The 23,290-nt window shown below is 40.0% G+C and overlaps 2 protein-coding genes and 1 non-coding gene across 3 annotated transcripts; 1 reads left to right on the forward strand and 2 right to left on the reverse strand.

Moving 5' to 3' along the window:
- Positions 1-6,506: 6,506 nt before the first annotated feature.
- Positions 6,507-7,094, reverse strand: LOC138846684 (interferon omega-1-like). The gene has a single exon (XM_070063162.2). The coding sequence runs from the start codon at positions 7,092-7,094 to the stop codon at positions 6,507-6,509; it is 588 nt and encodes a 195-aa protein (XP_069919263.1).
- A 9,475-nt stretch (positions 7,095-16,569) lies between these two features.
- On the forward strand, positions 16,570-17,139 carry LOC138846686 (interferon alpha-10). The gene has a single exon (XM_070063167.1). The coding sequence runs from the start codon at positions 16,570-16,572 to the stop codon at positions 17,137-17,139; it is 570 nt and encodes a 189-aa protein (XP_069919268.1).
- Positions 17,140-21,288: 4,149 nt separating this feature from the next.
- On the reverse strand, positions 21,289-21,420 carry LOC127482550 (small nucleolar RNA SNORA63). Its single transcript, XR_007912312.1, has one exon. It is a non-coding gene; the product is annotated as a small nucleolar RNA SNORA63 (small nucleolar RNA).
- Positions 21,421-23,290: the final 1,870 nt, after the last annotated feature.

Consider the following 23,290-nt stretch of genomic DNA (forward strand, 5'->3'; position numbering starts at 1 on the left):
CTTAATATGTTATCCCTCTTAGTATTTTTTTTGTTTGTTCTACTTAATACTTTTGGTAGAATACTGTAATCAATACACAATTCTTCTTAAGTGCTGAAACTTAACTGAAAAGTGATCGCTGTTAAATATATGAGTGGGAATAAGAGAGGGAAGAGATGTGCAATTCGGAACATGCTCAAGCTGACTTAACTCAAACGGTAGAGTTAGAAACATACCAGGGGATTCCAATTCAATCCCATCAAGGTGGCATGTACCAATGCCATCTCACTAGTCCCAGTGATCAATTTCTGTTCACAATTGATCATAATGATAGGACTAAGAACCAAAGAGATCACATAAACAAGACTAGTGTCTGCAAATACTAGCTGATAGAATCAAAAAGGGAGAGAATGATCCAACATGGGAAGTGAGATACACAGCAGACCCATAGAATGGCAAATGTCCTAACAGCACTCTGGCCTCATAATCAGCCCTTAAGGCATGCAGATCCGGCTGAAATGCCCATGAGGGTATTTCAGGCATGGAAAGCCAAGACACTCTGGGGGGGGAAAAAAAAAAAACTAAATGAAAGATCTCTGCGAGTGAGATCCCAGTGGAAAGAATGGGTCATCAAAGAAGGAGGTACCTTTCTCTGAAGGGAGGAGAGAACTTCCACTTTGACCATGGCCTTGTCTAAATATGATCAGAGTTGGTGAACTCAGGGGGCTTCCATAGCCTTGGCAGCTCATGACAAGAGCCTAGGGTGATTACTGAGGCCATAAACAAGAGTGTCAATTTGTTAAGTCAACAACAGGAGTCATTGTGCACTTACTCCTCATGTAGGATCTTTGTCCTTAGTGTGCTGTACATTGAGATTTAATGCTATAACTAGTACTCAACCAGTATTTTTCACTTTATGTTTCTGTGTGGGAGCAAACTTTTGAAATCTTTACTTAATGTATGCTAAACTGATCTTCTGTATATAAAGAGAATCGAAAATGAATCTTGATGTGAATGGAAGGGGAGAGGGAGTGGATAAGGGGAGGGTTGTGGGTTAGAGGGACGTTATGGGGAGGAAGCCATTGTAATCCATATTCTGTACTTTGGAAATTTATATTCATTAAAGAAAAGTTAAAAAAAAACATAGGAAAGACACACAAAAACCTATTTCTTATCTTGTTAATTGAAATTCTAAGGAAGCCTGTTAAGATTATCAGGAGCTCCACTTGCTGTCATTCAGGCTGAAGCCAGGGAGCATGCTGCACTGATGGCTCTAGGGCACCAGCCCAGCTCCCCAGACCCATCCAGGCCCTTGGAGTGCAAGGTAATACCTGAGCTTCTTAAAATTAATATATCTGCTTTATTATATTGTTGAAGAAAACAAAAATTCAATTTTACACTTTAACTGTTATATTTGCACCAATACTGATATACACATACTTGTATATGTATAAATTTCTTTCGTTCTTTTTTGTTTTTAAAAATTAAACTTCCATGTATAAAGGAGAACATGTGGTACTTGTCTTTCTGGATCTGGCTTATTTCACTCAACATGATGTCTTTGCTGCAAATGGTAGAATTTCATTTTTTATAGTTGAATAATATTCCATTGTGTATATATGCAACATTTCTTTATCCATTCATCTAATAATGGACACCTTGGTTGGTTCCAAATTTTGGCTATTGTGAACAGTGCTGCTATGAATATGGTGTGGTGCAGGTATCTCTTTGACACACTGTGTTCAAGTCTTTTGGGTATATACCTAGTAGTGGGATTGGTGGATCGTTTGGCAAGTCTATTTCTAGTTTGTAAAGAACTTGCCACACTGTTTTCCACAGTGGGGGCACTAATTCATATTCCCACCAACAATGTGAAAGTGTTCCTCTTTGTCCACATCCTTGTCAGCATCTGCCACTCTCTGTGTTTTGGATTTTAGCCATTCTTACAGGGGTGAGGTGATATCTCACTGTGGTTTTGAATTGCGTTTCCCTGATGGCTAGGGATGCAACGTACTCTTTAGGAAGAGTTAGCATGCCCTCAAACAGGAAGGTTTTCCTGGTTTCCCATGAAGTTTCACATCAAGTGTGCATATTCTCCTGCCTCCATGTGCCCCACAGGTCCTAAAGTCAGTGATTGCTCAGAAGGCTCTGGAAGGCTAGAGGCAAGAGACCCTTTCTCCCCTCATCCTGCTGTCCATTGCAGACATGTCTGTGAAACTGGGTTACTTCTCTTCTCAAAGAAACAAAAAGATAAAAAAAATTATTTCCATAGTTATCTCAGTTCCTTCCAGGAAAGCGCTTTTTTTTTTTTCTCCTGTGTAGAACACACCAGCGGAAGGAGACAGCCTTCTGCAACAACAGAATGGACCTTCTTGCCAAACTTGGCACTGTCTGTCTTTGCCAGTAGGTGGTGGCCTTCCCTTGAAAATCTTCTAGTAGTTCCCCGAGTATGATGGGTCCTGCTTTGTCTTTCCTTTTAGTTACATCACTGTGACAGGGGCATTCCCTCATTCAACAATAGTTGTTTGTGTAACTCCTTATTGAAAAACGTTTCAACCCTGTGAGGACCTGGACAGTATCCCTCTGCATCACTTTAGGCAACTCCCAAAAATGTAGCCACAGAGAGATCAGACTGTCCTCCTTCCAGCCCCACACTCTGTCTCTGGGAATGCTTGCTATGGTGTGCTAGAAAGCCCTCCTATATATCTACTAGTTTTTGACCCCCCCAACACTATTTGGATCTAAAATGTATGGAATAATTTAGCATTTTCAATTCTCCTTCTGTAACATTTCATGTAAGTAAATTCTATAATATCTTTTGCTTCTTTCCCATTAAGTCTGACCATTTCAGTACAGCCAAAACTCTGTTTGCTTCATTCACCTGCATTTACGGATGGCAAATCCACATACTGTCACTTTCATCATCAACTTATAGATATCATACAAATGCAATGAATGAATAAGAAAATAAATAATCTGTTGGTTTAAAATACCAGGGTTTGAAATTTGTCTCTTGAAGAAAAAATTTCAGAAATTTTCATTCATATCAATGTATTAAATAAATCAACTTACAATTTAATAAAATATAAAGATAAATGTTTAATAAATTTTAACATAATTGAAAGTGAATATCTGCTCTGAAATATTTAAATAATATAAACATGACAGCATGCAACAATAAATATATAAATAAACAGACACAAATAAGTTCAGGGCTGTCATCTCTTAAAGACTGAATATTTTAAACACGGATTTCCTTAAAATACTGATAAAATATTTATAGAATTAACTCAAAAATTCAACAACTAAAAACGAAATAAGAGACTGTGGAAATATTGAAAGACACATTTGCAAGTGGGATGTGGCAGACAGTCAATGAGAATCAACTGCTGATGAGTCCAGGTCTCCTTCCTTGCTTCTTAATCACTCTTGCAAGTCTCCTGTTGAAGAGAAGGCTCTCATGATTTCTGTTCTAACAATCTCCCAGGCACAGTCATTGTGTTTCTTCTCCTCCAGGTAGAGCGGATTCTCTGGAAGTACCTCTTCAGCATCAGTGTTGGGCTTTCTCGGTCACTCTGTCTGTGTGTCTGCCTCTCTGCCTCTTGAATAAAGATAGTTCATTCATTTGAAGGTACATTACAAGATTTTATAAAACATGTACTTTGGTTTAATATAACAGCCCTATAACTTTTCAACAGTAGTTTACACTTGGGGAACCAAACATTACAGAGGTCAGGTGAGTTGGTGTGTTACCTAGGATCATATATACAAACAGATAGAATGATTAATGCAAAATCCTATATTGGAGCCAAGGATGCATCCTATGTTTCATATTATGATTTCTGTTAATGCTTAAAAAATAATTAATTTGAGATGGAGCTGGAGCTGGAGCTGAGCTGGAAATGGAGATGAAGAGAGAGAGAGAGAGAGAGAGAGAGAGAGAGAGGATCTCTCCTGGGTCTTAACTCATCACTGCTATCTCACGGGATTTGTGTCAGCAGGAAACTGGAATCAGAAACCTGAGACTGTACTCCCTAACATCAAACCCAGGTACTCCAATGTGGGATGTGGGCATCCCAGCTGGCATCTTAACAGCTGGGCTAAATGCCTGCTTCTGTTCATTCTTTTAAAATTTAAATTCACGGACTCCAGAAGCTCCCTATCCCAGTTCTTTCTTATAATGGTGACTACAGTTGCACATCTTGTACAACACAAATTTATAGTTAAAATTTATTACTTTTCATTAATAATGTGTTCTTTGTTCTAGTTGTTAGTAGAAAGATTTTTTATCTGGATGTTGTTTATTTTTATTATGTGTCTTATTCTTTAATATACATTATAATTAGCCACTAAGGAATATACAGATAAGTGTGTATGAGTGTCATGAAACAAAAACAAAAGTCCATTGTAGTGCAATATGAAGATGATTAATAAATAATATAACAAATCATATTGCAAATGAGAAATGGAAATGGAATTTGTAGCCTTAGAAATGCAGAGATTACACTGTCAACAGTAAGGAAAAAAAGTTTAGCAACAAGGAAACTGTACTATCATATTAACAAAGAAAAGTACTTTGATGATAATCAGCAGTAATTTGATTTATGGTAAAGAATAGTGATGAAAAGAAAAAAAAAACAAAATTTAATAACAGATTATAGGAAGATTTCCTAACAGACAGGTATTTAGATCATCTCATAGATTCTATGATTTTTATGGGATACAGAGGTCAATGTAAAAACAGATTCACACAAGAGTTAAAGATACATCAAATAAAAAGAGAAATAAGATTACTGAGAGGCATGGCTATTCTGCGCTAGACATTTTGTATTAATAAAAAGAAACCACCTAGCCCCAGCCCTTTCTATAGAGGTGAGGTGGAAAACAAGTATCCATCAGGAGTATATGCCCACAGTTTTCAGAAAATGTACATGTCAAAGTCTAGAAATTTAGAAATCACAAGGTAAATGATCAACATACACTAGAGAAATTTTTCAAAATTTGGCTGAGAAGTTAATTGACATTAGTGACCAAATGAATTACCATTGTGCTTACTACAAAGTAATATTAATCCAAACACTGGAAATTTTTAACAAATCAATTGCTTACATCAAATATTTAAACTGTTTCTAAATCTTGTGCCAAAACATCCATTGTCTAGAAATAATTCCCAGAAAATATTCAGTGAAATCAAGAACAACATGAACCCACAGTCTCCTCTAGGTCCTGTATTATTAAATTCTGCCACTCAACTAACAAGCTTCCCCAAATAATTTTATGTGCGCATGGATCTAGTTCCCTTGCTTGTGTTTCCTCTTCGATCTATCCTCATATGTTTTCCTGTACCGTAACTCCATTAAACCAGATCTGTTAAAGCCACTACAGACAGATGATTTTAGGTGTATGGGGACAATTCACTCTGACTTCCCCTGAACGCGATTCTGTCTTTTGAACACTGTTCTTACCTATTTGCCCTTCTTTCTTCACTGGCCACTCATTTCAGTAACCTTTGCACATTTTGCTTCCCTATTCTCCCTTTATATATTGAGGGTCTTCTCCATTTGTAACTCACAAAATCCATCCCAATGTCCTTGTTATTAGACGTGCAATAAGGAATCTCAAATTATTCCCTTCACCCATGGCATTTGTTGTTCATTCTAGGACCATGTACCCAACAGCCAACATAACTTCTGTACTTAATTCTCCCAGGTACCTTTAAAAAAGAGATCTACCCCCTTTTGTCCTTTGTAGTATCCGCTGTACCAAAGCTTCCAGTATGAAAACATCTCTGTGCTTTACTCCTTTTTATACTGTTTCAATTAAGGGAAATTAGTACAGTGTTTATGTTTCTTTTCTCATATATATGATGTTGTTTCAAGGCAGCAGGGACTGTGTATTTTTTCAAAGCAATTCCAAAATCTGATACTGTTATTTTTCTCTTTACACATGTCATGTGAGTGGAATAATAAAGTAAATAGTATTACTGTCCATTCTTCAACTTGGTTCAGAAAGCCAGTGTCTCAATATAGGGTAGAAAAAAACACTTTTATTTAACGCACATCTTAATAAAAGGTCTATAGGTAAAAATAAGGCATTTAAACAGCAAAAAATAGTAAATAAGTAGACTTTATTATGATAAATGTACATATTTTAAAAATTTAATAGATAATAAGCACAATATTTCTTGAAATGGAAATGTGAGCCTGATTTCCAATCTTAATACAATGTAAAAGTGAACACCTGCTATGTGAAAAGTATGTCAAATAAAAATAGGATACAATAATAAATGAATAAATAAATAAATAAATACATTCAGTAAATAAATAATATCAGAGCTTTCATCCCCTAGGAATCAACACCCCGGAGCTGAATGCGCTTCACATATACTTCCTTAATATATGAACAAAGTAGTTGCTGAATTAACTCAGCAAGTTCCCTGATGTGACGGAAGCAGAAAGAAGAGCCTTTAGAAATGACCAAATACACATGTACAAGTGTGATGGGGCGATCAGTCAACGAGAACCATCTCAGGATGACGCCAGGTCTCCATCCTTGCTTCTTAAGCTTTCCTGCAAGTCTGCTGTTGAGGAGAAGGCTCTCCTGATCTCCATTCTGACGAGTTCCCAGGCACAGCCACTGTGTTTCTTCTCGTCCAGGTAGAGACGGATTCTCTGGAAGTACCTCTTCAGCATCAGCGTTGGGCTGTCAGCTGTCAGGACAGAGTCTTCCTCTCCCATGGCCTGTACCAAGCAGGTCTCCAGGCCTTGCAGCTGCTGATGAAGTGCAGTGTGCAGTTCCTCCAGGAGGGTGTTGTTCCAGGCAGCAGAGGAGCGTGCTGTGTGGAGGAGGTTGAAGATCTGCTGCAGCATCTCGTGCAGGACAGACACGGTCTGGTTCTTCTGGAACTGGCTGCCGTTCACCACCTCCCGCGGGAACTGGAAGTCTCTTCTGTCCTTGAGACACAAGACAGGGGAGACCCTCCTCATCTGGTCCAGAAGCACCAAGGTCGTCCTGCTCAGAGGGGCAGAGTTGTGAGGCAGGTCACAGCCCAGAGATCCAACAGGGCCATAGCTGCACAGCACCAGGGCCGTCAGCAGAGGGAGTAGCTGGGCCATGGGGAAATGAGGCTGCTGCTGTCCTGGCTGGGCTGGGGTCTGGGTGAACCTTGGACTCTAGGTTCTCTGAAGGCATTCTGGCTGTGCATGGCATTTATATCATACAGAATGGACTTTCTGCTTTTACTTCCCTTTTTTGCTTTCATTTCGGTATTCTTAATCTAAACTACTGATTTTGAAACAAAAGTTGAGTTTTCCCCAGAAACTTCTGACGTTCGACTCCAATAGACAAATATGAATTAAATGAGAAACATCTTTGTCCTAAAGTCAAACATGCATAGATAGAAAGACAGATGGGTGGATGGATAATTGTGCACACAAACACACACTCTTCTCACATGTTGCCCCTTTGTTTTCTAAGAACAAATGTCTAGCCATTTTTTCAAGGTTCCATTTTTGCCCTCCATACTCTGCCCAGAAGTCTGGGTACCTTGGCCCTATAGGTTTCTGTATTTGGTAGTGATTTCCCAGCTATCTTTGGTAAATTAACCTTTTAGAACAAAGACTGTGGTTGTGCTGTTTACTACACAGAAGATGCTGGTGATTATTAGTGGCTAAGTTTCTCCATTGTTTCTCTTCCTTCGAGAACCTCCATGTGCTTAAATTTCAGTGGGACTCCGTGGTCAGGATGAATGTAGACACGACCCTTTTCCAGTATATATATATATATTTTTTTTTACTGCAGATCTGCGGTGCCCCTCAGGCTGGGACAATATCCCTAGGAGGAATTCGTTTGTGCATGTGTGTGTGTGCGTGTATGTGTTGTATGTTTTAGGTGCATAAGGTAACGGAGTTCATAAATCTGAGGCATTGTTATTTCCCCAGCATCACCTCTCTCATGAGGTTGTTATGACATCAACCAACACGGTTTCATCTAAAATGACAAAGTGTCAGTGCCACGCCTCTGCTGAAGGAAGGCCTTCTTTCTTTGTTGCCAAAATAATAAATCCTCCAATTCTCGCTCTTGCCCCTTGCAATTTGTGTGAAGGACCATGGCTCCCAGTGGTGAACCCTTCCTCTCCTGACCACATGTCGCAGCCCTCAGATGCTGATAGCTAATGTTTGTATTGCCTGAGTAGTTGGAAGGCTTTTCCAACTATGCTGATTTTACCCGCAGTGTCTAATAATTTTTATTTTCCCTGTGTGGCTTTTGTTATTCAGTGCTTTTACTCAAACCACTGAGCACCTGTTACCCTCAAAGCTTCTTAACTATTGCCCCTTGATATTCTTGTTGTTTTTTTTTAAAGAAGATTTTATTTTATTTATTTGAAATACAGAGGTACAGAGAGAAGTAGAGACAGAAAGAGAGGTCTTCCATCCGCTGGTTCACTCCCCAGATGGTCGCAATGGCCGGGGCTGTGCTGATCCGAAGCCAGGAACCAAGAGCTTCTTCCAGGTCTCCCATGCAGGTGCAGGGGCCCAAGTACTTGGGCCATCTTCTACTGCTTTCCCAGACATAGCAGAGAGCTGGATCGGAAGAGGAGCAGCCGGAACCAGAACCGGTGCCCATATGGGATGCCAGCACTTCAGGCCAGGGCTTTAATCCACTGCGCCACAGCGCTGGCTCCTTCTTGTTGGTCTTGATGTTGCCTCTCATAAGAAGTTCATATCCCGAAAACCAGGGGCCTTCGGTTTTTCCTCCAGGTAGTGTGAGTCTATTGGGCCCCTTTGGGCTCCTATCTGTGTTTCAGCCTCAGAATTCAGGGCAGTGAGTCAAACTTAAGTAAGTCAAAGAGAAATCAAATGCTTTCCTTTATTGGTTTGCATCTTTTTCACTATAAGATTTTGTGACTTCTTTTTCACATGGTGCTTTACTGGGCAAGGCTGGCCTTGCTGCTGCATCACATTCTACCGTGTCTTGAGTCAATACAGGAGGCTGCAGCAGTTGCTGCATTTTTTTCTCTTTTTTGCATTCTTTTTACAACTCAGATATTTGTTGGTTCGTTTCACTTTTCAACTTCCTAGAAAGCAAAACTTGGCAGTTGTTCATAGGTGAAAAGAAAAAAAAATGCAACTCTGATTGTCATGGAAGTGAAATAAAGGAAGTGACCTATGGTGACTCAAGGACAAAGTGTAAACTAGCAAAATTCAGAACTGCAAAGTGGGAACGATTGGTGGCCATTGCTAATGGGCACAAAGGCAGGAAAGTGGCTGCTTCTGCCAAAGGCAGAATCATTGCTAGTACCCTTCTTTGTCTCTTTTACCAGTTTTTGTCTTTAAGTTTATTTTGTCCAATATTAGTATGGCTACTCTCGCTCATCTTCTATTTCAGTTTGCATGGAGTATTTTTTCCAACATTTCAATTTCAGTCCGTGTGTATGTTTTTTGGTGAGGTATGTTTCTTGGAGGCAGCATATAGATAGGTCTTGTTTGCTTTTTTTTAATCCATTCAACCAGTCTGTATCTTTTAACTGGAGGGTTTAGTTCATTTACATTCAAGGTTATTATTGATATTTAACAACCTGGTCCTGCCATTTTCTCATAAATGTTTCTACTCTTTGGTTTGGATCTGCTTTGCACTTTTACTAGGAATTTTTCTGCCTTTACATTGATTCATTTTACTGATTATTTTCTATAAATTTCTGTGTAGCTCATTCTTCAGTGTCATTTGTAGAGCTGGCCAAGTGTTGACAAATTCTTTCAATTTCTGTTTGTTTTGGAAGCATTTTATTTCACCATTTTTTATAAATAAGAGCTCTACTGGATATAGTATTCTGAGTTCACAGAATTTTTTTTTGTTTTGCATGTTAAATTATATCTGTATTCTCTACTAGCCTTGATTTCTGATGGGAAGTATACAGTCAATCTAGTTGGAATTCCCTAGAATTACTGTGGTGTTTCTGACATAAACATTTTAGGACTTTTTTTTTTTTGTCAGCAAGAGTTAGTGAGAGAGAGAGACAGAGAGACAGGTCTTCCTTTTTCCGTTGGTTCACCTCACAATGCCTGCTGTGGCCAGTGCACGGCATTGATCAAAGCCAGGAGCCAGGTGCTTCTCCTGGTCCCCCATGCGGGTACAAGGCCCAAGCACTTGGGCCATCCTCCACTGCTTTCCCAAGCCACAGCAGAGAGCTGGACTGGAAGAGGAGCAACCGGGACAGAATCCGGTGCCCCAACTGGGACTAGAACCCGGGGTGCCGGCCCTGCAGGCAGAGCATTAGCCAAGTGAGCCGCGGGGCTGGTCAAGACCTTTTCTTTATATTTTACTTCTGAAAGTTTGAATGTAATATGTGCAGTGAAGATATTTTCTGATCATGTCTTTTTGAAGTTCTAGCTCTTCCTATACTTGGATGTCCATATATTTCTCCAATTTAGGGCAATTTTCTGCTATTACTTCACTGAACAAACTTTATAAAACATTTTGCTTTTCCATTCATTCAGGAACGTCTAAGATATTTTTATTTGGTCATTTGCTAGTATCCTGTAGATCTCAAATATTGTTTTTAGTTTTTATAATTTTATTTTTTTGTCTGACAGATATTCCATGGATTTGTCTTCTAACTCAGATATTTTTTTCCGTCTCACCAAGTCTGTTGTTAGGGCTTTCCACTGTACTTGTTATTGGACCTATTGAATTATTTTCAAAAAATATTTATTGATTGATTATTTGAATGACAGAGTTAGAGAGGGAGAGACAGAGGTCTTCCATCCTCTGCCTCATCCCCAAATGGCCTCAGTGGCTGGAGCTGAGCTAGTCCAGAGGCAGGAGCAAGGAACTTCTTCCAGGACTCCCATATGATGCAGGGGCCCAAGGACTTGGACCATCCTCCACTGCTTTCCCAGATACATTAGCAGGGAGCTGGATTGGAAATGGAACAGCTGGAACTTGAGCCAGCGCCCATACGGAATGCTGGCACTGCAGGCAGCAGCTTAGCCTGCTAAGCCACAGCGCTAGCCCTTTGGATTCTTTGTTTCTAATATTTCAGTTTGATTTTTCTTTAATATCTCTATCTCATGGCCAAATTTCTCATTCATGTCATTTACAGATTTATTTAACTCTTTTTTTTAATTTTTATTTAATGAATATAAATTTGCAAAGTACGATTTATGGATTACAATGGCTTCCCCCCATACCGTCCCTCCCGCCCATCACCCTCCCCTTTCCCACTCCCTCTCCCTTTCCATTCACATCAAGATTCATTTTCGATTATCTTAATATACAGAAGATCAGCTTAGTATACATTAAGTAAGGATTTCAACAGTTTGCTCCCACACAGAAACATAAAGTGAAAAACAATAGATGATTTTTTTTAAATGATGATGAAATCAGAGAAGACCTATTGTCATGTTTAATCCCAGTGAGAGTCAAGTTGGGAATTGATAATTTCTTCTTCTTTTTTTTTTTTTTTCAGAAGATCAGTTTAGCATACATTAAGTAAAGCTTTCAACAGTTTGCACCCCCATAGAAACACAAAGTGAAATATATTGTTTGAGTACTCGTTATAGCATTAAATCTCAATGCACAGCACATTAAGGACAGAGATCCTACATGAGGAGTAAGTGCACAGTGACTCCTGTTGTTGACTTTACCATTTGACACTCCTGTCTATGGCATCAGTAATCTCTCTATGCTCCAGTCATGAGTTTCCAAGGCTATGGAAGCCCTCTGAGTTCTCCGATTCTTATCTTGTTTAGACAAGGTCATAGTCAAAGTGGAGGTTCTCTCCTCCCTTCAGAGAAAGGTACCTCCTTCTTTGAAGACCTGTTCTTTCCACTGGGATCTCACTCGCAGAGATCTTTTGCCAGAGTGTCTTGGCTTTCCATGCCTGAAATACTCTCATGGGCTTTTCAGCCAGCTCCGAATGCCTTTAGGGCAGATTCTGAGGCCAGAGTGCTATTTAGGACAACTGCCATTCTATGAGTCTGCTGAGTATCTCGCTTCCCATGTTGGATCACTCTCCCCTTTATTTATTCTATCAGTTAGTGTTAGCAGGTACTAGACTTGTTTATGTGCTCCCTTTGACTCTTAGTCCTTTCATTATGATCAATTGTGAACAGAAATTGATCACTTGGACTAGTGAGATGGCATTGGTACATGCCACCTTGATGGGATTGAATTGGAATCCCCTGGTATGTTTCTAACTCTACAATTTGGGGCAAGTCAGCTTGAGCGTGTCACAAATTATACATCTCTTCCCTCTCTTATTCCCACTCTTATGTTTAACAGGGATCACATTTCAGTTAATTTTCAACACTTAAGAATAACTGTGTATTAATTACAGAATTAAACCAGTCATATTACTTCTCTGTCTTTAAGTAACCTTATAGTCATTCTTCTGAATTCCTTTTCAGACGTTTCTTCAATCTCTTCATCTTCACCGTCTAACATTGAAATGCTGTTGGCCGGCGCCTGGGCTCACTAGGTTAATCCTCCGCCTAGCGGTGCCGGCACACGGGGTTCTAGTCCCAGTTGGGGTGCCAGATTCTTTCCCGGCTGTCCCTCTTCCAGGCCAGCTCTCTGCTGTGGCCTGGGAAGGCAGTGGGGAATGGCCCAAGTGCTTGGGCCCTGCACCCCATGGGAGACCAGGAGAAGCACCTGGCTCCTGCCTTCGGATCAGCGCAGTGCGCCGGCCGCAGCGCGCCAGCCGTGGCGCCATTGGAGGGTGAACCAATGGCAAAAGGAAGACCTTTCTCTCTGTCTCTCTCTCTCACTATCCACTCTGCCTGTCAAAAAAAAAAATGCTATTGTGTTCCTTTTGGGGAGTCATATTGTCTTCCTTATTCATGTTTACTACTACATTTATTTTTATGCATCTAGGGAGAATTTGTTGATATCTGCTCTGAAGAAATTCCAGGAACTGCATCCATGTCTCCCATATGGGTGGTAAGAACTCACGTACATGAGTGTCATCACCTGATTCCCAGAAACATTAGCTGGGAGCTGGACTAGAAACAGAGTAGCTGGGGCCGGTGCTGCGGCTCAATAGGCTAATCCTCTGCCTGTGGCGCCGGCACACCGGGTTCTAGTCCCAGTCGGGGCACTGGGTTCTGTCCCGGTTGCCCCTCTTCCAGGCCTGCTCTCTGCTATGGCCCGGGAAGGCAGTGGAGGATGTAACATACTAAATTTTGTAACATACTAAATTTTTGCACATTCATTTCAGGTAAAGGATCATATATTAGTAGTACTCTTATGCTCGTTTTAGAACTTTCAGCATTTTTTTTGATGCATAAGAATTCAATTGAATTATAAAAATAATTAATAATAAAATTTATTTAGTTCCTTAAAAACATTTTTTTCTATACCTACACTTATACTGACAAACTGATTTTACACTCATGTCATCTGAAGATCATCAAATGATGTGAAATCTCGGCTTCTATGTGACAGAAAATCGATGTCATAATCCTTTATAGTTCAAACATATATCCTAACAGCTTGGCTCCTACTTGCAAAGGGCAGTATTGATAATTCAGGAGATACAGAACTATTACCCTAAAAACAATAGTGTATTATGTTTTCTGATGCCTGTGATCTGTGTGACTCAGGGAGAAATTTCATTTAGATTTTATTCTACATATGACACCAGGGCAATTATGTTCTGTTATGGCAAAGTAGAGAGCAAGTAAGATATGAGTCATACTTGTGAGTTTAATATAGTACTAGAAAGAGGCAACATATTGTGTTGCTCTTGAATTTAGAATCCCCAGAACCACGTGTATCTTAAAGGAACTAGAATTTCATTTGTTTTAACAATAAACTCTAGAGATTAGTGACAGTGAGTAAAGTGGAAATGCTAAAAATTTTCTATTACAGTTCTAGCAACAATGGCCATGATGAAGCAACATAGCTGGATCATTTATGAATGGCTTCCAGTAGCAAAAGAAAATCTGAAAAAAAAAAAACTTCAGTAAAAATTATTTCTTGAGTGATTATATATAGCCTGGTACTGATGACAACAAAGAGAATAAGACAGAGTCCAGTCAATAAGGGAGTGTTTTCCCAAATATGATTCCATTGTTTAAGGAGTAAGAATCCTGAGGACAGGGACAACCCAAGTTGCTATGCAAAATAAAAAAAGTAAAGACAGCAGTGGGTGTTTGGCACAGGAGGTCAGGGCTTGCCTGAGGTGTCTACACCCCGTATCAGGGCACTTGGGTTGAATTTTAGTCCTCTTCCTAATTTCAGCTTCTTGCTAATGTACACCCTGAGAATCAACAGGCAAACTTGAGAAGCAAACTCAAGTGCTTGAATCCCTGCCATCCATGGACGAGACCTAGATGTGCTTCCCACCTATCGGCTGCATGCTGGCCTAGATGTGGCTGTTGTGGACATTTGGGAACTGAAACACAAATTGGGAGGTCTTTATCTCTTTGCCCCCCTCACTTCCTCCCTAACAGTCTGTTCGTTTCTTCCTTTTGAATAAACAAGATTTCTTTGAAAAATGACAAAGAAATTAAAAATAAAATTAACCACAGATACTAAGATCAGGGCTAAAAGTTAATGCTTCACATATGCAACATTCCTCCAGTTATGAATCTGTGGCAAAGGTGGGATGCCTTCATTGCATAGGAATCAACTTCATTTGGGACCTGTTGGAGTTCTTTGGAATATTTGAGCTTTAATGCAACTATATAAAGATTACTTTCTGAATCACATAGTCTCATTAGGCACGATATGGCCCTTAGTGTTTAAAAACAAATTCTTAGGCTGTGGAGAAATCTTAGATATGATGGTTTGTGACCCTCCAAAGCTCAACCATATCCAACAAAACTTTTTCTTAGTATTCATTTTTCTCATTGGCTTTCTTTTTTTAAGTTTTATTTGTTTATTTGAAAGTCAAATAAATAAATATATATTTTTTTTTTTTTTACAGGCAGAGTGGATAGTGAGAGAGAGAGACAGAGAGAAAGGTCTTCCTTTTGCCATTGGTTCACCCTCCAATGGCGCCACGGCTGGCGCGCTGCGGCCGGCGCACTGCGCTGATCCGAAGGCAGGAGCCAGGTGCTTCTCCTGGTCTCCCATGGGGTGCAGGGCCCAAGCACTTGGGCCATCCTCCACTGCACTCCCTGGCCACAGCAGAGAGATGACCTGGAAGAGGGGTAACCGGGACAGAATCCGGCGCCCCGACCGGGACTAGAACACGGTGTGCCGGCACCGCTAGGTGTAGGATTAACCTATTGAGCCGTGTCGCCGGCTAATAAATTAATATTTGAAAGAGTTACACGAAGAGGAAGAGACAGAGAGATATTCCATCTGCTGGTTGACACCCCAAATGGCCGGAGTTGAGTCAAGCCAAAGTGAAAAACCAGCAGCTTCATCCAGGTCTTCTACGGGGATGTCAGGGGCCCAAACACGAGGGCCATCCTCCGTTGACTTTCCCAGGCTGTTAGCAGGGAATAGGATGGGAAGTGGAGCAGCTGGGACACAAACATGCTCCCCTATGAGATGCTAGTGTCACAGGCAGCAGCTATCCCTACTGCATCACAACACCAGTCCCTCATTTGCTTTCTTTATGTATCATATGAAAAGGATTGATAGTGAGCTCATGGGAGATAGCCAAAACATACCCAAGAATATCTCCATAAACCTATGATGAATAGATGGCTGGCTAGTGCATTTTGTTTCCATCATTTGCTTGAGCTCAAGTCATTTTTGGGAAGTACCTTCGGTTAATTTTGTCAGTGACGGCTTTGCGGATGTTACTGAAGTTTAAGCTTCGGTACTTCAGAGTGTGAGGTGGGATTTGAGAATAAAATGCAAACAGCTTATATCTTACTATTCAATTCCACTGAAGTTTTCCTACACACTAACAATTTTGTCAAGTATGGGAAACAAAAAATAAAGAAAAAAGGTGGAGGAATGTCTAGCATCTAATGATGTTAAAAATTATTTTCTCACATGAAGAAAAATTAAAAGTTCAGTACACCAAATATCAATGTGAAGCACATAATTTAATTTTTCACCTCCACAACAGCTAGTCTTATGAGTACTATTAAGTATTTGGGAATTTCAGATTTGTGAAATAAATTGGTACGTGATAATTTATATAAATAAATAAAATGAATTAAAAGTTGCTTCACCAAATAGTACAAAAGATAAGTTAAATGTCAACAGCTTTTAAAGGTAACTTTGAATTGATTTTTTGCCATTATTAACTCTGCAGCAACCAAAAAGATTGAAATTTGAATGCTTTACATTTAGATAAACATATATATAGTGTATGTAGAGAGATGCACAGTAGATATTTTTAAAATTATAATGATGCTCTATTACAAAAAAATTCTAAAAAGGCATTAAAGCAGGAAAGATGAGGCACTGATGGGAAAATGGTGAGGAAAACTGCTTTTGAATCCTGTAGAGTGCACAAAGGAAAGCAAAAAGAGAAGTAGAAAGTGAAGAGAAGGCATTCAGAAAAAGGAAAGCAGCATGTCCCCTATTTAAGGCACTTGAGCAGAGCAAGGTCTTCAGAGAACCTAGAGGCCGAGGCTCTGATCAGCCACCTCAGCCAGGCCAGCAGCATCTGCAAGATCCCCCATGGCCTTGCCCTTCTCTTCGCTGCTGGCCCTGCTGGTGCTCAGCTCCAAGTCCCTCTGCTCTCTGGGCTGTGATCTGCCTCAGACCCACAGCCTCAGTGACGGGAGGTCCTCCATGCTCCTGGGACAAATGAGGAGAGTCTCCCCTCTCTCCTGCTTGCAGGACAGACATGACTTTAAGTGCCCCCTGGAGGAGTTGGGTGGACACCAGGCCCAGAGGGCACAGGCCATCTCTGTGCTCCACGAGATGACCCAGCAGCTCCTCAACCTGTTCAGCACCAAGGAGGCGTCTGCTGCCTGGGACAAGGCCCTCCTGGACAGACTCTGCACTGGACTCTTCGAGCAGCAGAGTGACCTGGAGGTCTGCATGATGCAGGGAGCGGGGGCGGAGGAGACGCCCCTGAAGCATGAGGACTCCGCATGGGCTGTGAGGAAATACTTCCAAGGAATTGCTGTCTATCTGGCAGAGAAGCAATACAGCCCTTGTGCCTGGGAGGTTGTCAGAGCGGAAGCCAGGAGAGCCGTCTCTTTATCAAGAATCTGGCAAGAAAGAATTTGGAGCAAGGAATGAGACCAGGGCCAACACGGAAATGATTCCTGTTGACAAAAACACATATCACACTTGAGCAAATTCTGCCATTAAAAGACTCCTTTCTCCTAAAATGCCCATATTAATTCAATCAGTTTGTTAGATGTTTTCAAGGCTATTAAACAACATCTCGTTAACTTTTGGGGCATTATTTTTTACAGATGAACATTCAATATATCTATTTAAATATTTATGTATTTGTATATTTGAATATTTATATATTTAACTATATTTAAGATTTAAATAGTTTTTATCCGTATGATAATCATGTTCACTTTTGTACTGTGGTTAATGTAATAAAATTACTCTTTATATTAATCAATTCATCATTTCACTTTGTACATTGAATTTTTCCTATAGCAAACTTGCTCTATTTGTCTATCCTATAAAAGAAAATATGAGATTTATTGTGCAATCTGATTAAAGACTCAATGGCACAATTCATTTACACGGGACTATCATATTAAAGATAGAAATATAAATATGCTTTCTCCTAACTAGGTTGTATGTTGCCTTCACAACACAGAACTGAAGAGAACAAATAGAATTGCTGCTTTCTTGAGTCTTTGATGTTGGTAAGAAAGCAACCGAAAGGAATTATCATACTTAAAATATCTGCTCAGTTAAATACTATAATGATAAGAAGAGAAAAACAATTGAAATGGTCCCAGCAGATCTTGGGAAGAGGCAGATCAGGAAATGGAAGCAGAAGCAGCAGATAGTGTGCACAGCTGACTGGGACAGCTAAGTGCACATATGCACTGGCAATGAATATATGAGCTTGCAATTTACAAGCAATGCCAGCAACTGAAAGCCTGCTATCAGAAGTGGCCACATGGGAAGATACTAGAGAATAAGAAAAAGGCTTAAAATTGGTTGGTGTTGGGGGCAGGCGTCGTGGCTCACTTGGTTAATCCTCCACCTGCGGCACCAGCATCCCATATGGGTGCCGTGTTCTAGTCCCAGTTGCTCCTTTTCCAGTCCAACTCTCTGCTGTGGCCCGGGAAGGCTGTGGAGGATGGCCCACGTGCTTGGGCCCCTGCACCCGCGTGGGAGACAGGAGGAAGCACCTGGCTCCTGGCTTTGGATTTGGCCATTTTGCTGGTGAACCAATGGAAGGAAGACCTTTCTCTCTGTCTCTCTCCCTCACTGTCTAACTCTGCCTGTCCAAAATAAATAAATAAATAAAAAGATAAATTAATATTGATTGGTGTGAACTTCAACTTTAAAGGGAGAAGAGTCCCATAGGACATTGAGTTGGAAAGATCATACATTAGAACAAGAGAAATGCTGATAGGAGCATATTTACAATTAAAACTCTAGAATAATCAATGTATCAATAGAAAATGTGGATTGCAATTGCTCACAACAATGGGAAAATAAAAGTCATTGATGACCTTAGTGATAGATGATTTGGTAGAATTAATCAGCAAAACCTCTGTTGGAAGGTGCATCTAGGTGAAAGAGAAAAGAGAAAGTTAGAGACAACATATATAGAAAATACTGTTAACTGGTTTGTCTGCTTGAGTGGAGGAGAGAGAGAGGGTGGGACTTGAGAAATAATGTAGATTATTCTCTTCTCTGCACAATTTTTACTTCTCAAATATATTTGTGTTCAGATAGATTTCAAGGACTAATGTACTAGAGAGTCATATTAACATGTTTACTATTTTATTTATTAAGGCATGACATGTCAAAGTATTTAAAATTATAATTTAATGATATTTATAATCATTATTATTTATCACTATTAGTATATTGAGTGTCAGTGAACTGCTCTGTGGATTAAAAATGTGCACTAAACTGGGAATGTAGATGCAGTCAAAGACATTAGTGAAGGAATAATTAATAAGCAGAAGCCATACTGGAATGAACAGAGTGTGAGTATGTGAGGAGAATTCCCATTGTATTTTTTTTTAACTCAGTGAGTCACTTTCCTTTTTTCACTTTTAGAAGTTTCATATTTGCATTTATTCTCCTTTTGGCTCAACTTATCCCGGTGCAATGACAACTTTCAAGAAAGTTGATTGGAGGGGCCAGCGTTGTGGCTCAGTGGGTTAACGCCCTGGCCTGAAGCGTGGGTATCCCATCTTGATGCCGGTTCGAGACCCAGCTGCTCCACTTCTGATCCAGCTCTCTGCTATGGCCTGGGAAAGCAATAGAAGATGGCCCAAGTTCCTGAGCCCCTGCATCCACTTGGGAGACCCAGAAGAAGCTCCTGGCTCCTGGCTTCGGATCGGTGCAGCTCCAGCCATTGCAGCCGACTGGGGGAGTGAACCATCAGATGGAAGATCTCTCTCTCTCTCTCTCTCTCAATATCTGTGTGTGTGTGTGTGTGTGTGTAATTTTGACTTTCAAATAAATAAATCTTTAAAAAAAAGAAAGTTCATTGGAAAAAGGAAAAAAAATTACATATTGGAAATTTTGGGAAGTTATTTACCTTTCCATTTTTATTGTCTTAATTGAGTACTAACCTCAAGATAAAATAAAAAAATATACCAGCAGCAACAATAGGCAAAGAAAATTATAAATTTAAAAAATGATCTTCCTGGAAGAACTGCACACTGCACACCATCAGCATCTGCAAGACCTGGAGACCTGCGAGGTACAGGTGATGGGAGAGAAAGAATCTGTTTTGATGACTCAGCACCCAACACTGATGCTGAAAAGGTGCTTCCAGGGAACCTGTCTCTATCAGAAAGAGAATACAGTGACTGTGTCAGAATGGAAATCATGAGAACCTTCTTTTCAACAGCAGACTTCAATGAAAGTATAGGAAGTAAGGATGGAGACCTGGAAAAGATTTTTCTTTAATTCATTCATTTGCACTCCTTTGTGGTTGGTCATTTAAAAAGCTTTTATTTTGGGGCCAGTATAATGGCAGAGAGGGATAAGCTACCACCTGTGATGCCAGCATCCCACATGGGCACTGATTTTCATTCTGGCTGTTCCACTGCAGAACCAGTTTCCTGCTAGTGTGTCTGAGAAAGGAAAGGAGAAGAGGCCAAGTTTTTGGGCCCCTGCACCCACGTGGGAGACCAATATGAAGCTCCTGGCTTTGGCCTGGCTCAGCCCCGCCTTTGGGGCCATTTTGGGAGTGAACCAGTGTGTGGAAGGTTCTCTGTCTCTCCTTCCCTCTCTCTTTATAAGTTTCACTTTCAAATAAATAAAACAAACCTTTAAGAAGATGCATTATAAATAGAAATGTTTATAAATGAAAACGCTTATTTCTTCTTTAGTCATAGAATGGATTGAGTTAAATTATTTTCTTGCTATTGAAGTTTTGATGTAAAAATGATTATCTCTAGAAGCATCTGCCCTTAAAAGACTTCTATTTTGATGTTATATACACATTTACACATTTGGAGGGAGTTTGGGCTTCCAATTCACCATGTCACCAGCTTGGGGGTCATCATCCCTCCTGTCCTCACAACAAAATACTGAACAATCCCAAAATCCACAACTCAATCTGTAGCTTCAGAGAACTGAGGCCATAGGTCAAGACTACTCTAATGATCGGAGAGGAAGGAGGATACAGAGACTCCCAGCTTACCTGGAGCACAAGTACAGAAGCAGGATCCTGCAGGTGGAGCTAATATTGGTGGGAACACTTACTATATGGAGAACTGCTGGAGGCCTAGTGTAGATGAGCGTGAGCCTTAAGAACTCCAGGAAATGCAGCTATTGGGGCTAACCCTACACTTCTTTTCCCCATGAATCCCGATAGTTTCTCACTGTGACTATCAAAGAAAGCTCACCCGAGATTCCACACACAGAAACTGCCTTGGCTGAGAAAGAACTTGTAGGATCAGCTTCATTCACAATACCTACAAAATAACTAAATACCTTGGATAAATTTAACCAAGGACATGAAATTACAAGACATTAAGGAAAGAAAGAAAGAAGACAGCAAAAAATGGAAAAAGCTTCCATGTTCATGGATTGGAAGAATTAATAGTATCAAAATGTCCATACTACTCAAAACAATTTACAGATTCATTGTTGAAGACCCAATCAAAATAGCAAGGACATTCTTCTCACATCTAGAGAAAATGACTCTAAAATTCATATAGAAACACAAGAGACACTGAATAGCTAAAGAATACTTAAACATGTGTTTTCTTTTTTCTTTTGTATGAGGCCAAGCATCTCTGACTGCTACAGAAATATAGTAGGCAGGTATAGTGAAGAAACAACCTTATTTTGAGCAGGGGGAATGACAACACAGCACTTAAAAGCTATATTGTAGTCTGGATCATGCTTTGAAATCTTAAACAATTGAAAAACAAACCCAAAGGCATCACAATACCAGGTTTCAAGACATATTGCAGAGCAGTTATAATAAAAACAGCTTGGTACTGGCACAAAAATGGACACGTGGACCAATGAAACAGATTAGAAACCCCAGAAATTAATCCACGTATCTACAATCAGCTAATCTCTGACAAATGCATTAACAATAGCTCTCTGAAGAAAAGACATTCTCCTTAACAATTGGCATGGGGAAAATTGGAAATCTACATGCAGAAGTATGAAGTAAGACCCCTACCTTACACCTTATTAAAAAATCAACTCACAGTTGATCAGGGATCTAAATCTAAGACCTGATGCCATTAAATTATGTTGGAAAACACAGGGGAAATACTGCTAGACATTGGCATATGCAAAGACTTCTTGAATTAAACCCCAGAAGCACAATCAATAAAAACAAAAATAGACAAATGGGATACATCAAGCTTTTAATCTTCTGCACAGCCAGGGAAACACTCAAAAAAAATGAAGAGGCAACTGATAGAATGGGAGGAAATATTTGCAGATTATTCATCTGATAAAGGATTAATATCTAAAATACACAAGGAGCTCACAAAATTCAACAACAAAACAAACATTCCAGTTAAGAAATGGGCGAAGAATATGGACATTTCTCAAAGTATGGAATGCAAATGGTCAACAGACATACAAAAAATGCTCAGGATCACTAACCATCAGGGAAATACACATCAAAACAATAATGAGACTTCACCTCACCCCACTTAGAACTGCCATCATCCAAAAATCAAAAAATAACAAATGCTGATTGTTGCAGTTGATTTCTCAACAATGTTGCAGTGGATTAGTTTCTGAGAGGAGGAGCATGGTGAGGGCAAGAGGCATGGAGTCACCACACAGACCATGGGAGCCGGGTGAAAGCGGGCTTGAGGCAAGCAGCCCACAGGCTCATTTATTTCAGTTAGTACAACAAGTTATATAGCCAAGACCAGGCAATCTGGTCAAGGGGCGGTCTGTGCCCCAACCAATCACAACCTGTTGCCAGGCAGTTTCCAAAACCATCCAATCACAGTCTGTTGCCAGGCAGGCTCTGTTTGCCATATGGGTTTCAAAGCCATTCCTGAGTAACTGATGCTCACTTGCCAGCAGCCATCTTGGCATGGCCTTCATATTCCACCACAGCTGATGAGGATGTAAACAAAAAAGTATACTGTTGGTGGAAATGTAAACAAGTGCAACCAAAATGGAAAAGAGTATGGAGACTCCTCAAGAATCGGAAAATTTGTCCATCATATAACCCAGCTATCTCACTCCTGGAGATAAACCAAGGAAATGAAATTTGCATTTGAAAGAGCTATCCATACCCCCATGCTTACAGCAACTCAGATGTCTAACATCTGATGACTGAATAAAGAAAATGTGGTGTATAACCATGATGGAATACTACTCATCATACAAAACAATACAATCTTATCTTTTGCAATGCAATGGATGCAACTTGAGACCATTACGCTTAGAAAAATAAGTCAGACTCAAAAGGAGAAATATGTTTTCTTCGATGTCTAGTAGCTAATACAAAGAGTACAAAAAGTGTAATGTGTATGAGTAAAATTAGCATCTTCAAATTTGATAATTGTTTATGGCCATAGTCTACACTCATGGACAACAATGGTCCTTTTACTTTCTACTTGTTTAATTCTTTATTTAGTGGATGATCTAAGCCTGTGACTATACAGCAAATTGAAAGTATGCTATTGTGAAAATTGAAAGAAAGGAAAAGAAAGGAAGGAAGGAGGAGGGGGGAGGGCTGGAAGTATCATTATGGACTTAAAATTATATATTTGAAGTACATGACATCTGTTCT

This window comes from Oryctolagus cuniculus, chromosome 1, assembly GCF_051225735.1.
Source record: "Oryctolagus cuniculus isolate XC-2025 breed Fujian yellow rabbit chromosome 1, ASM5122573v1, whole genome shotgun sequence".
Taxonomy (NCBI): Eukaryota; Metazoa; Chordata; class Mammalia; order Lagomorpha; family Leporidae; genus Oryctolagus; species Oryctolagus cuniculus.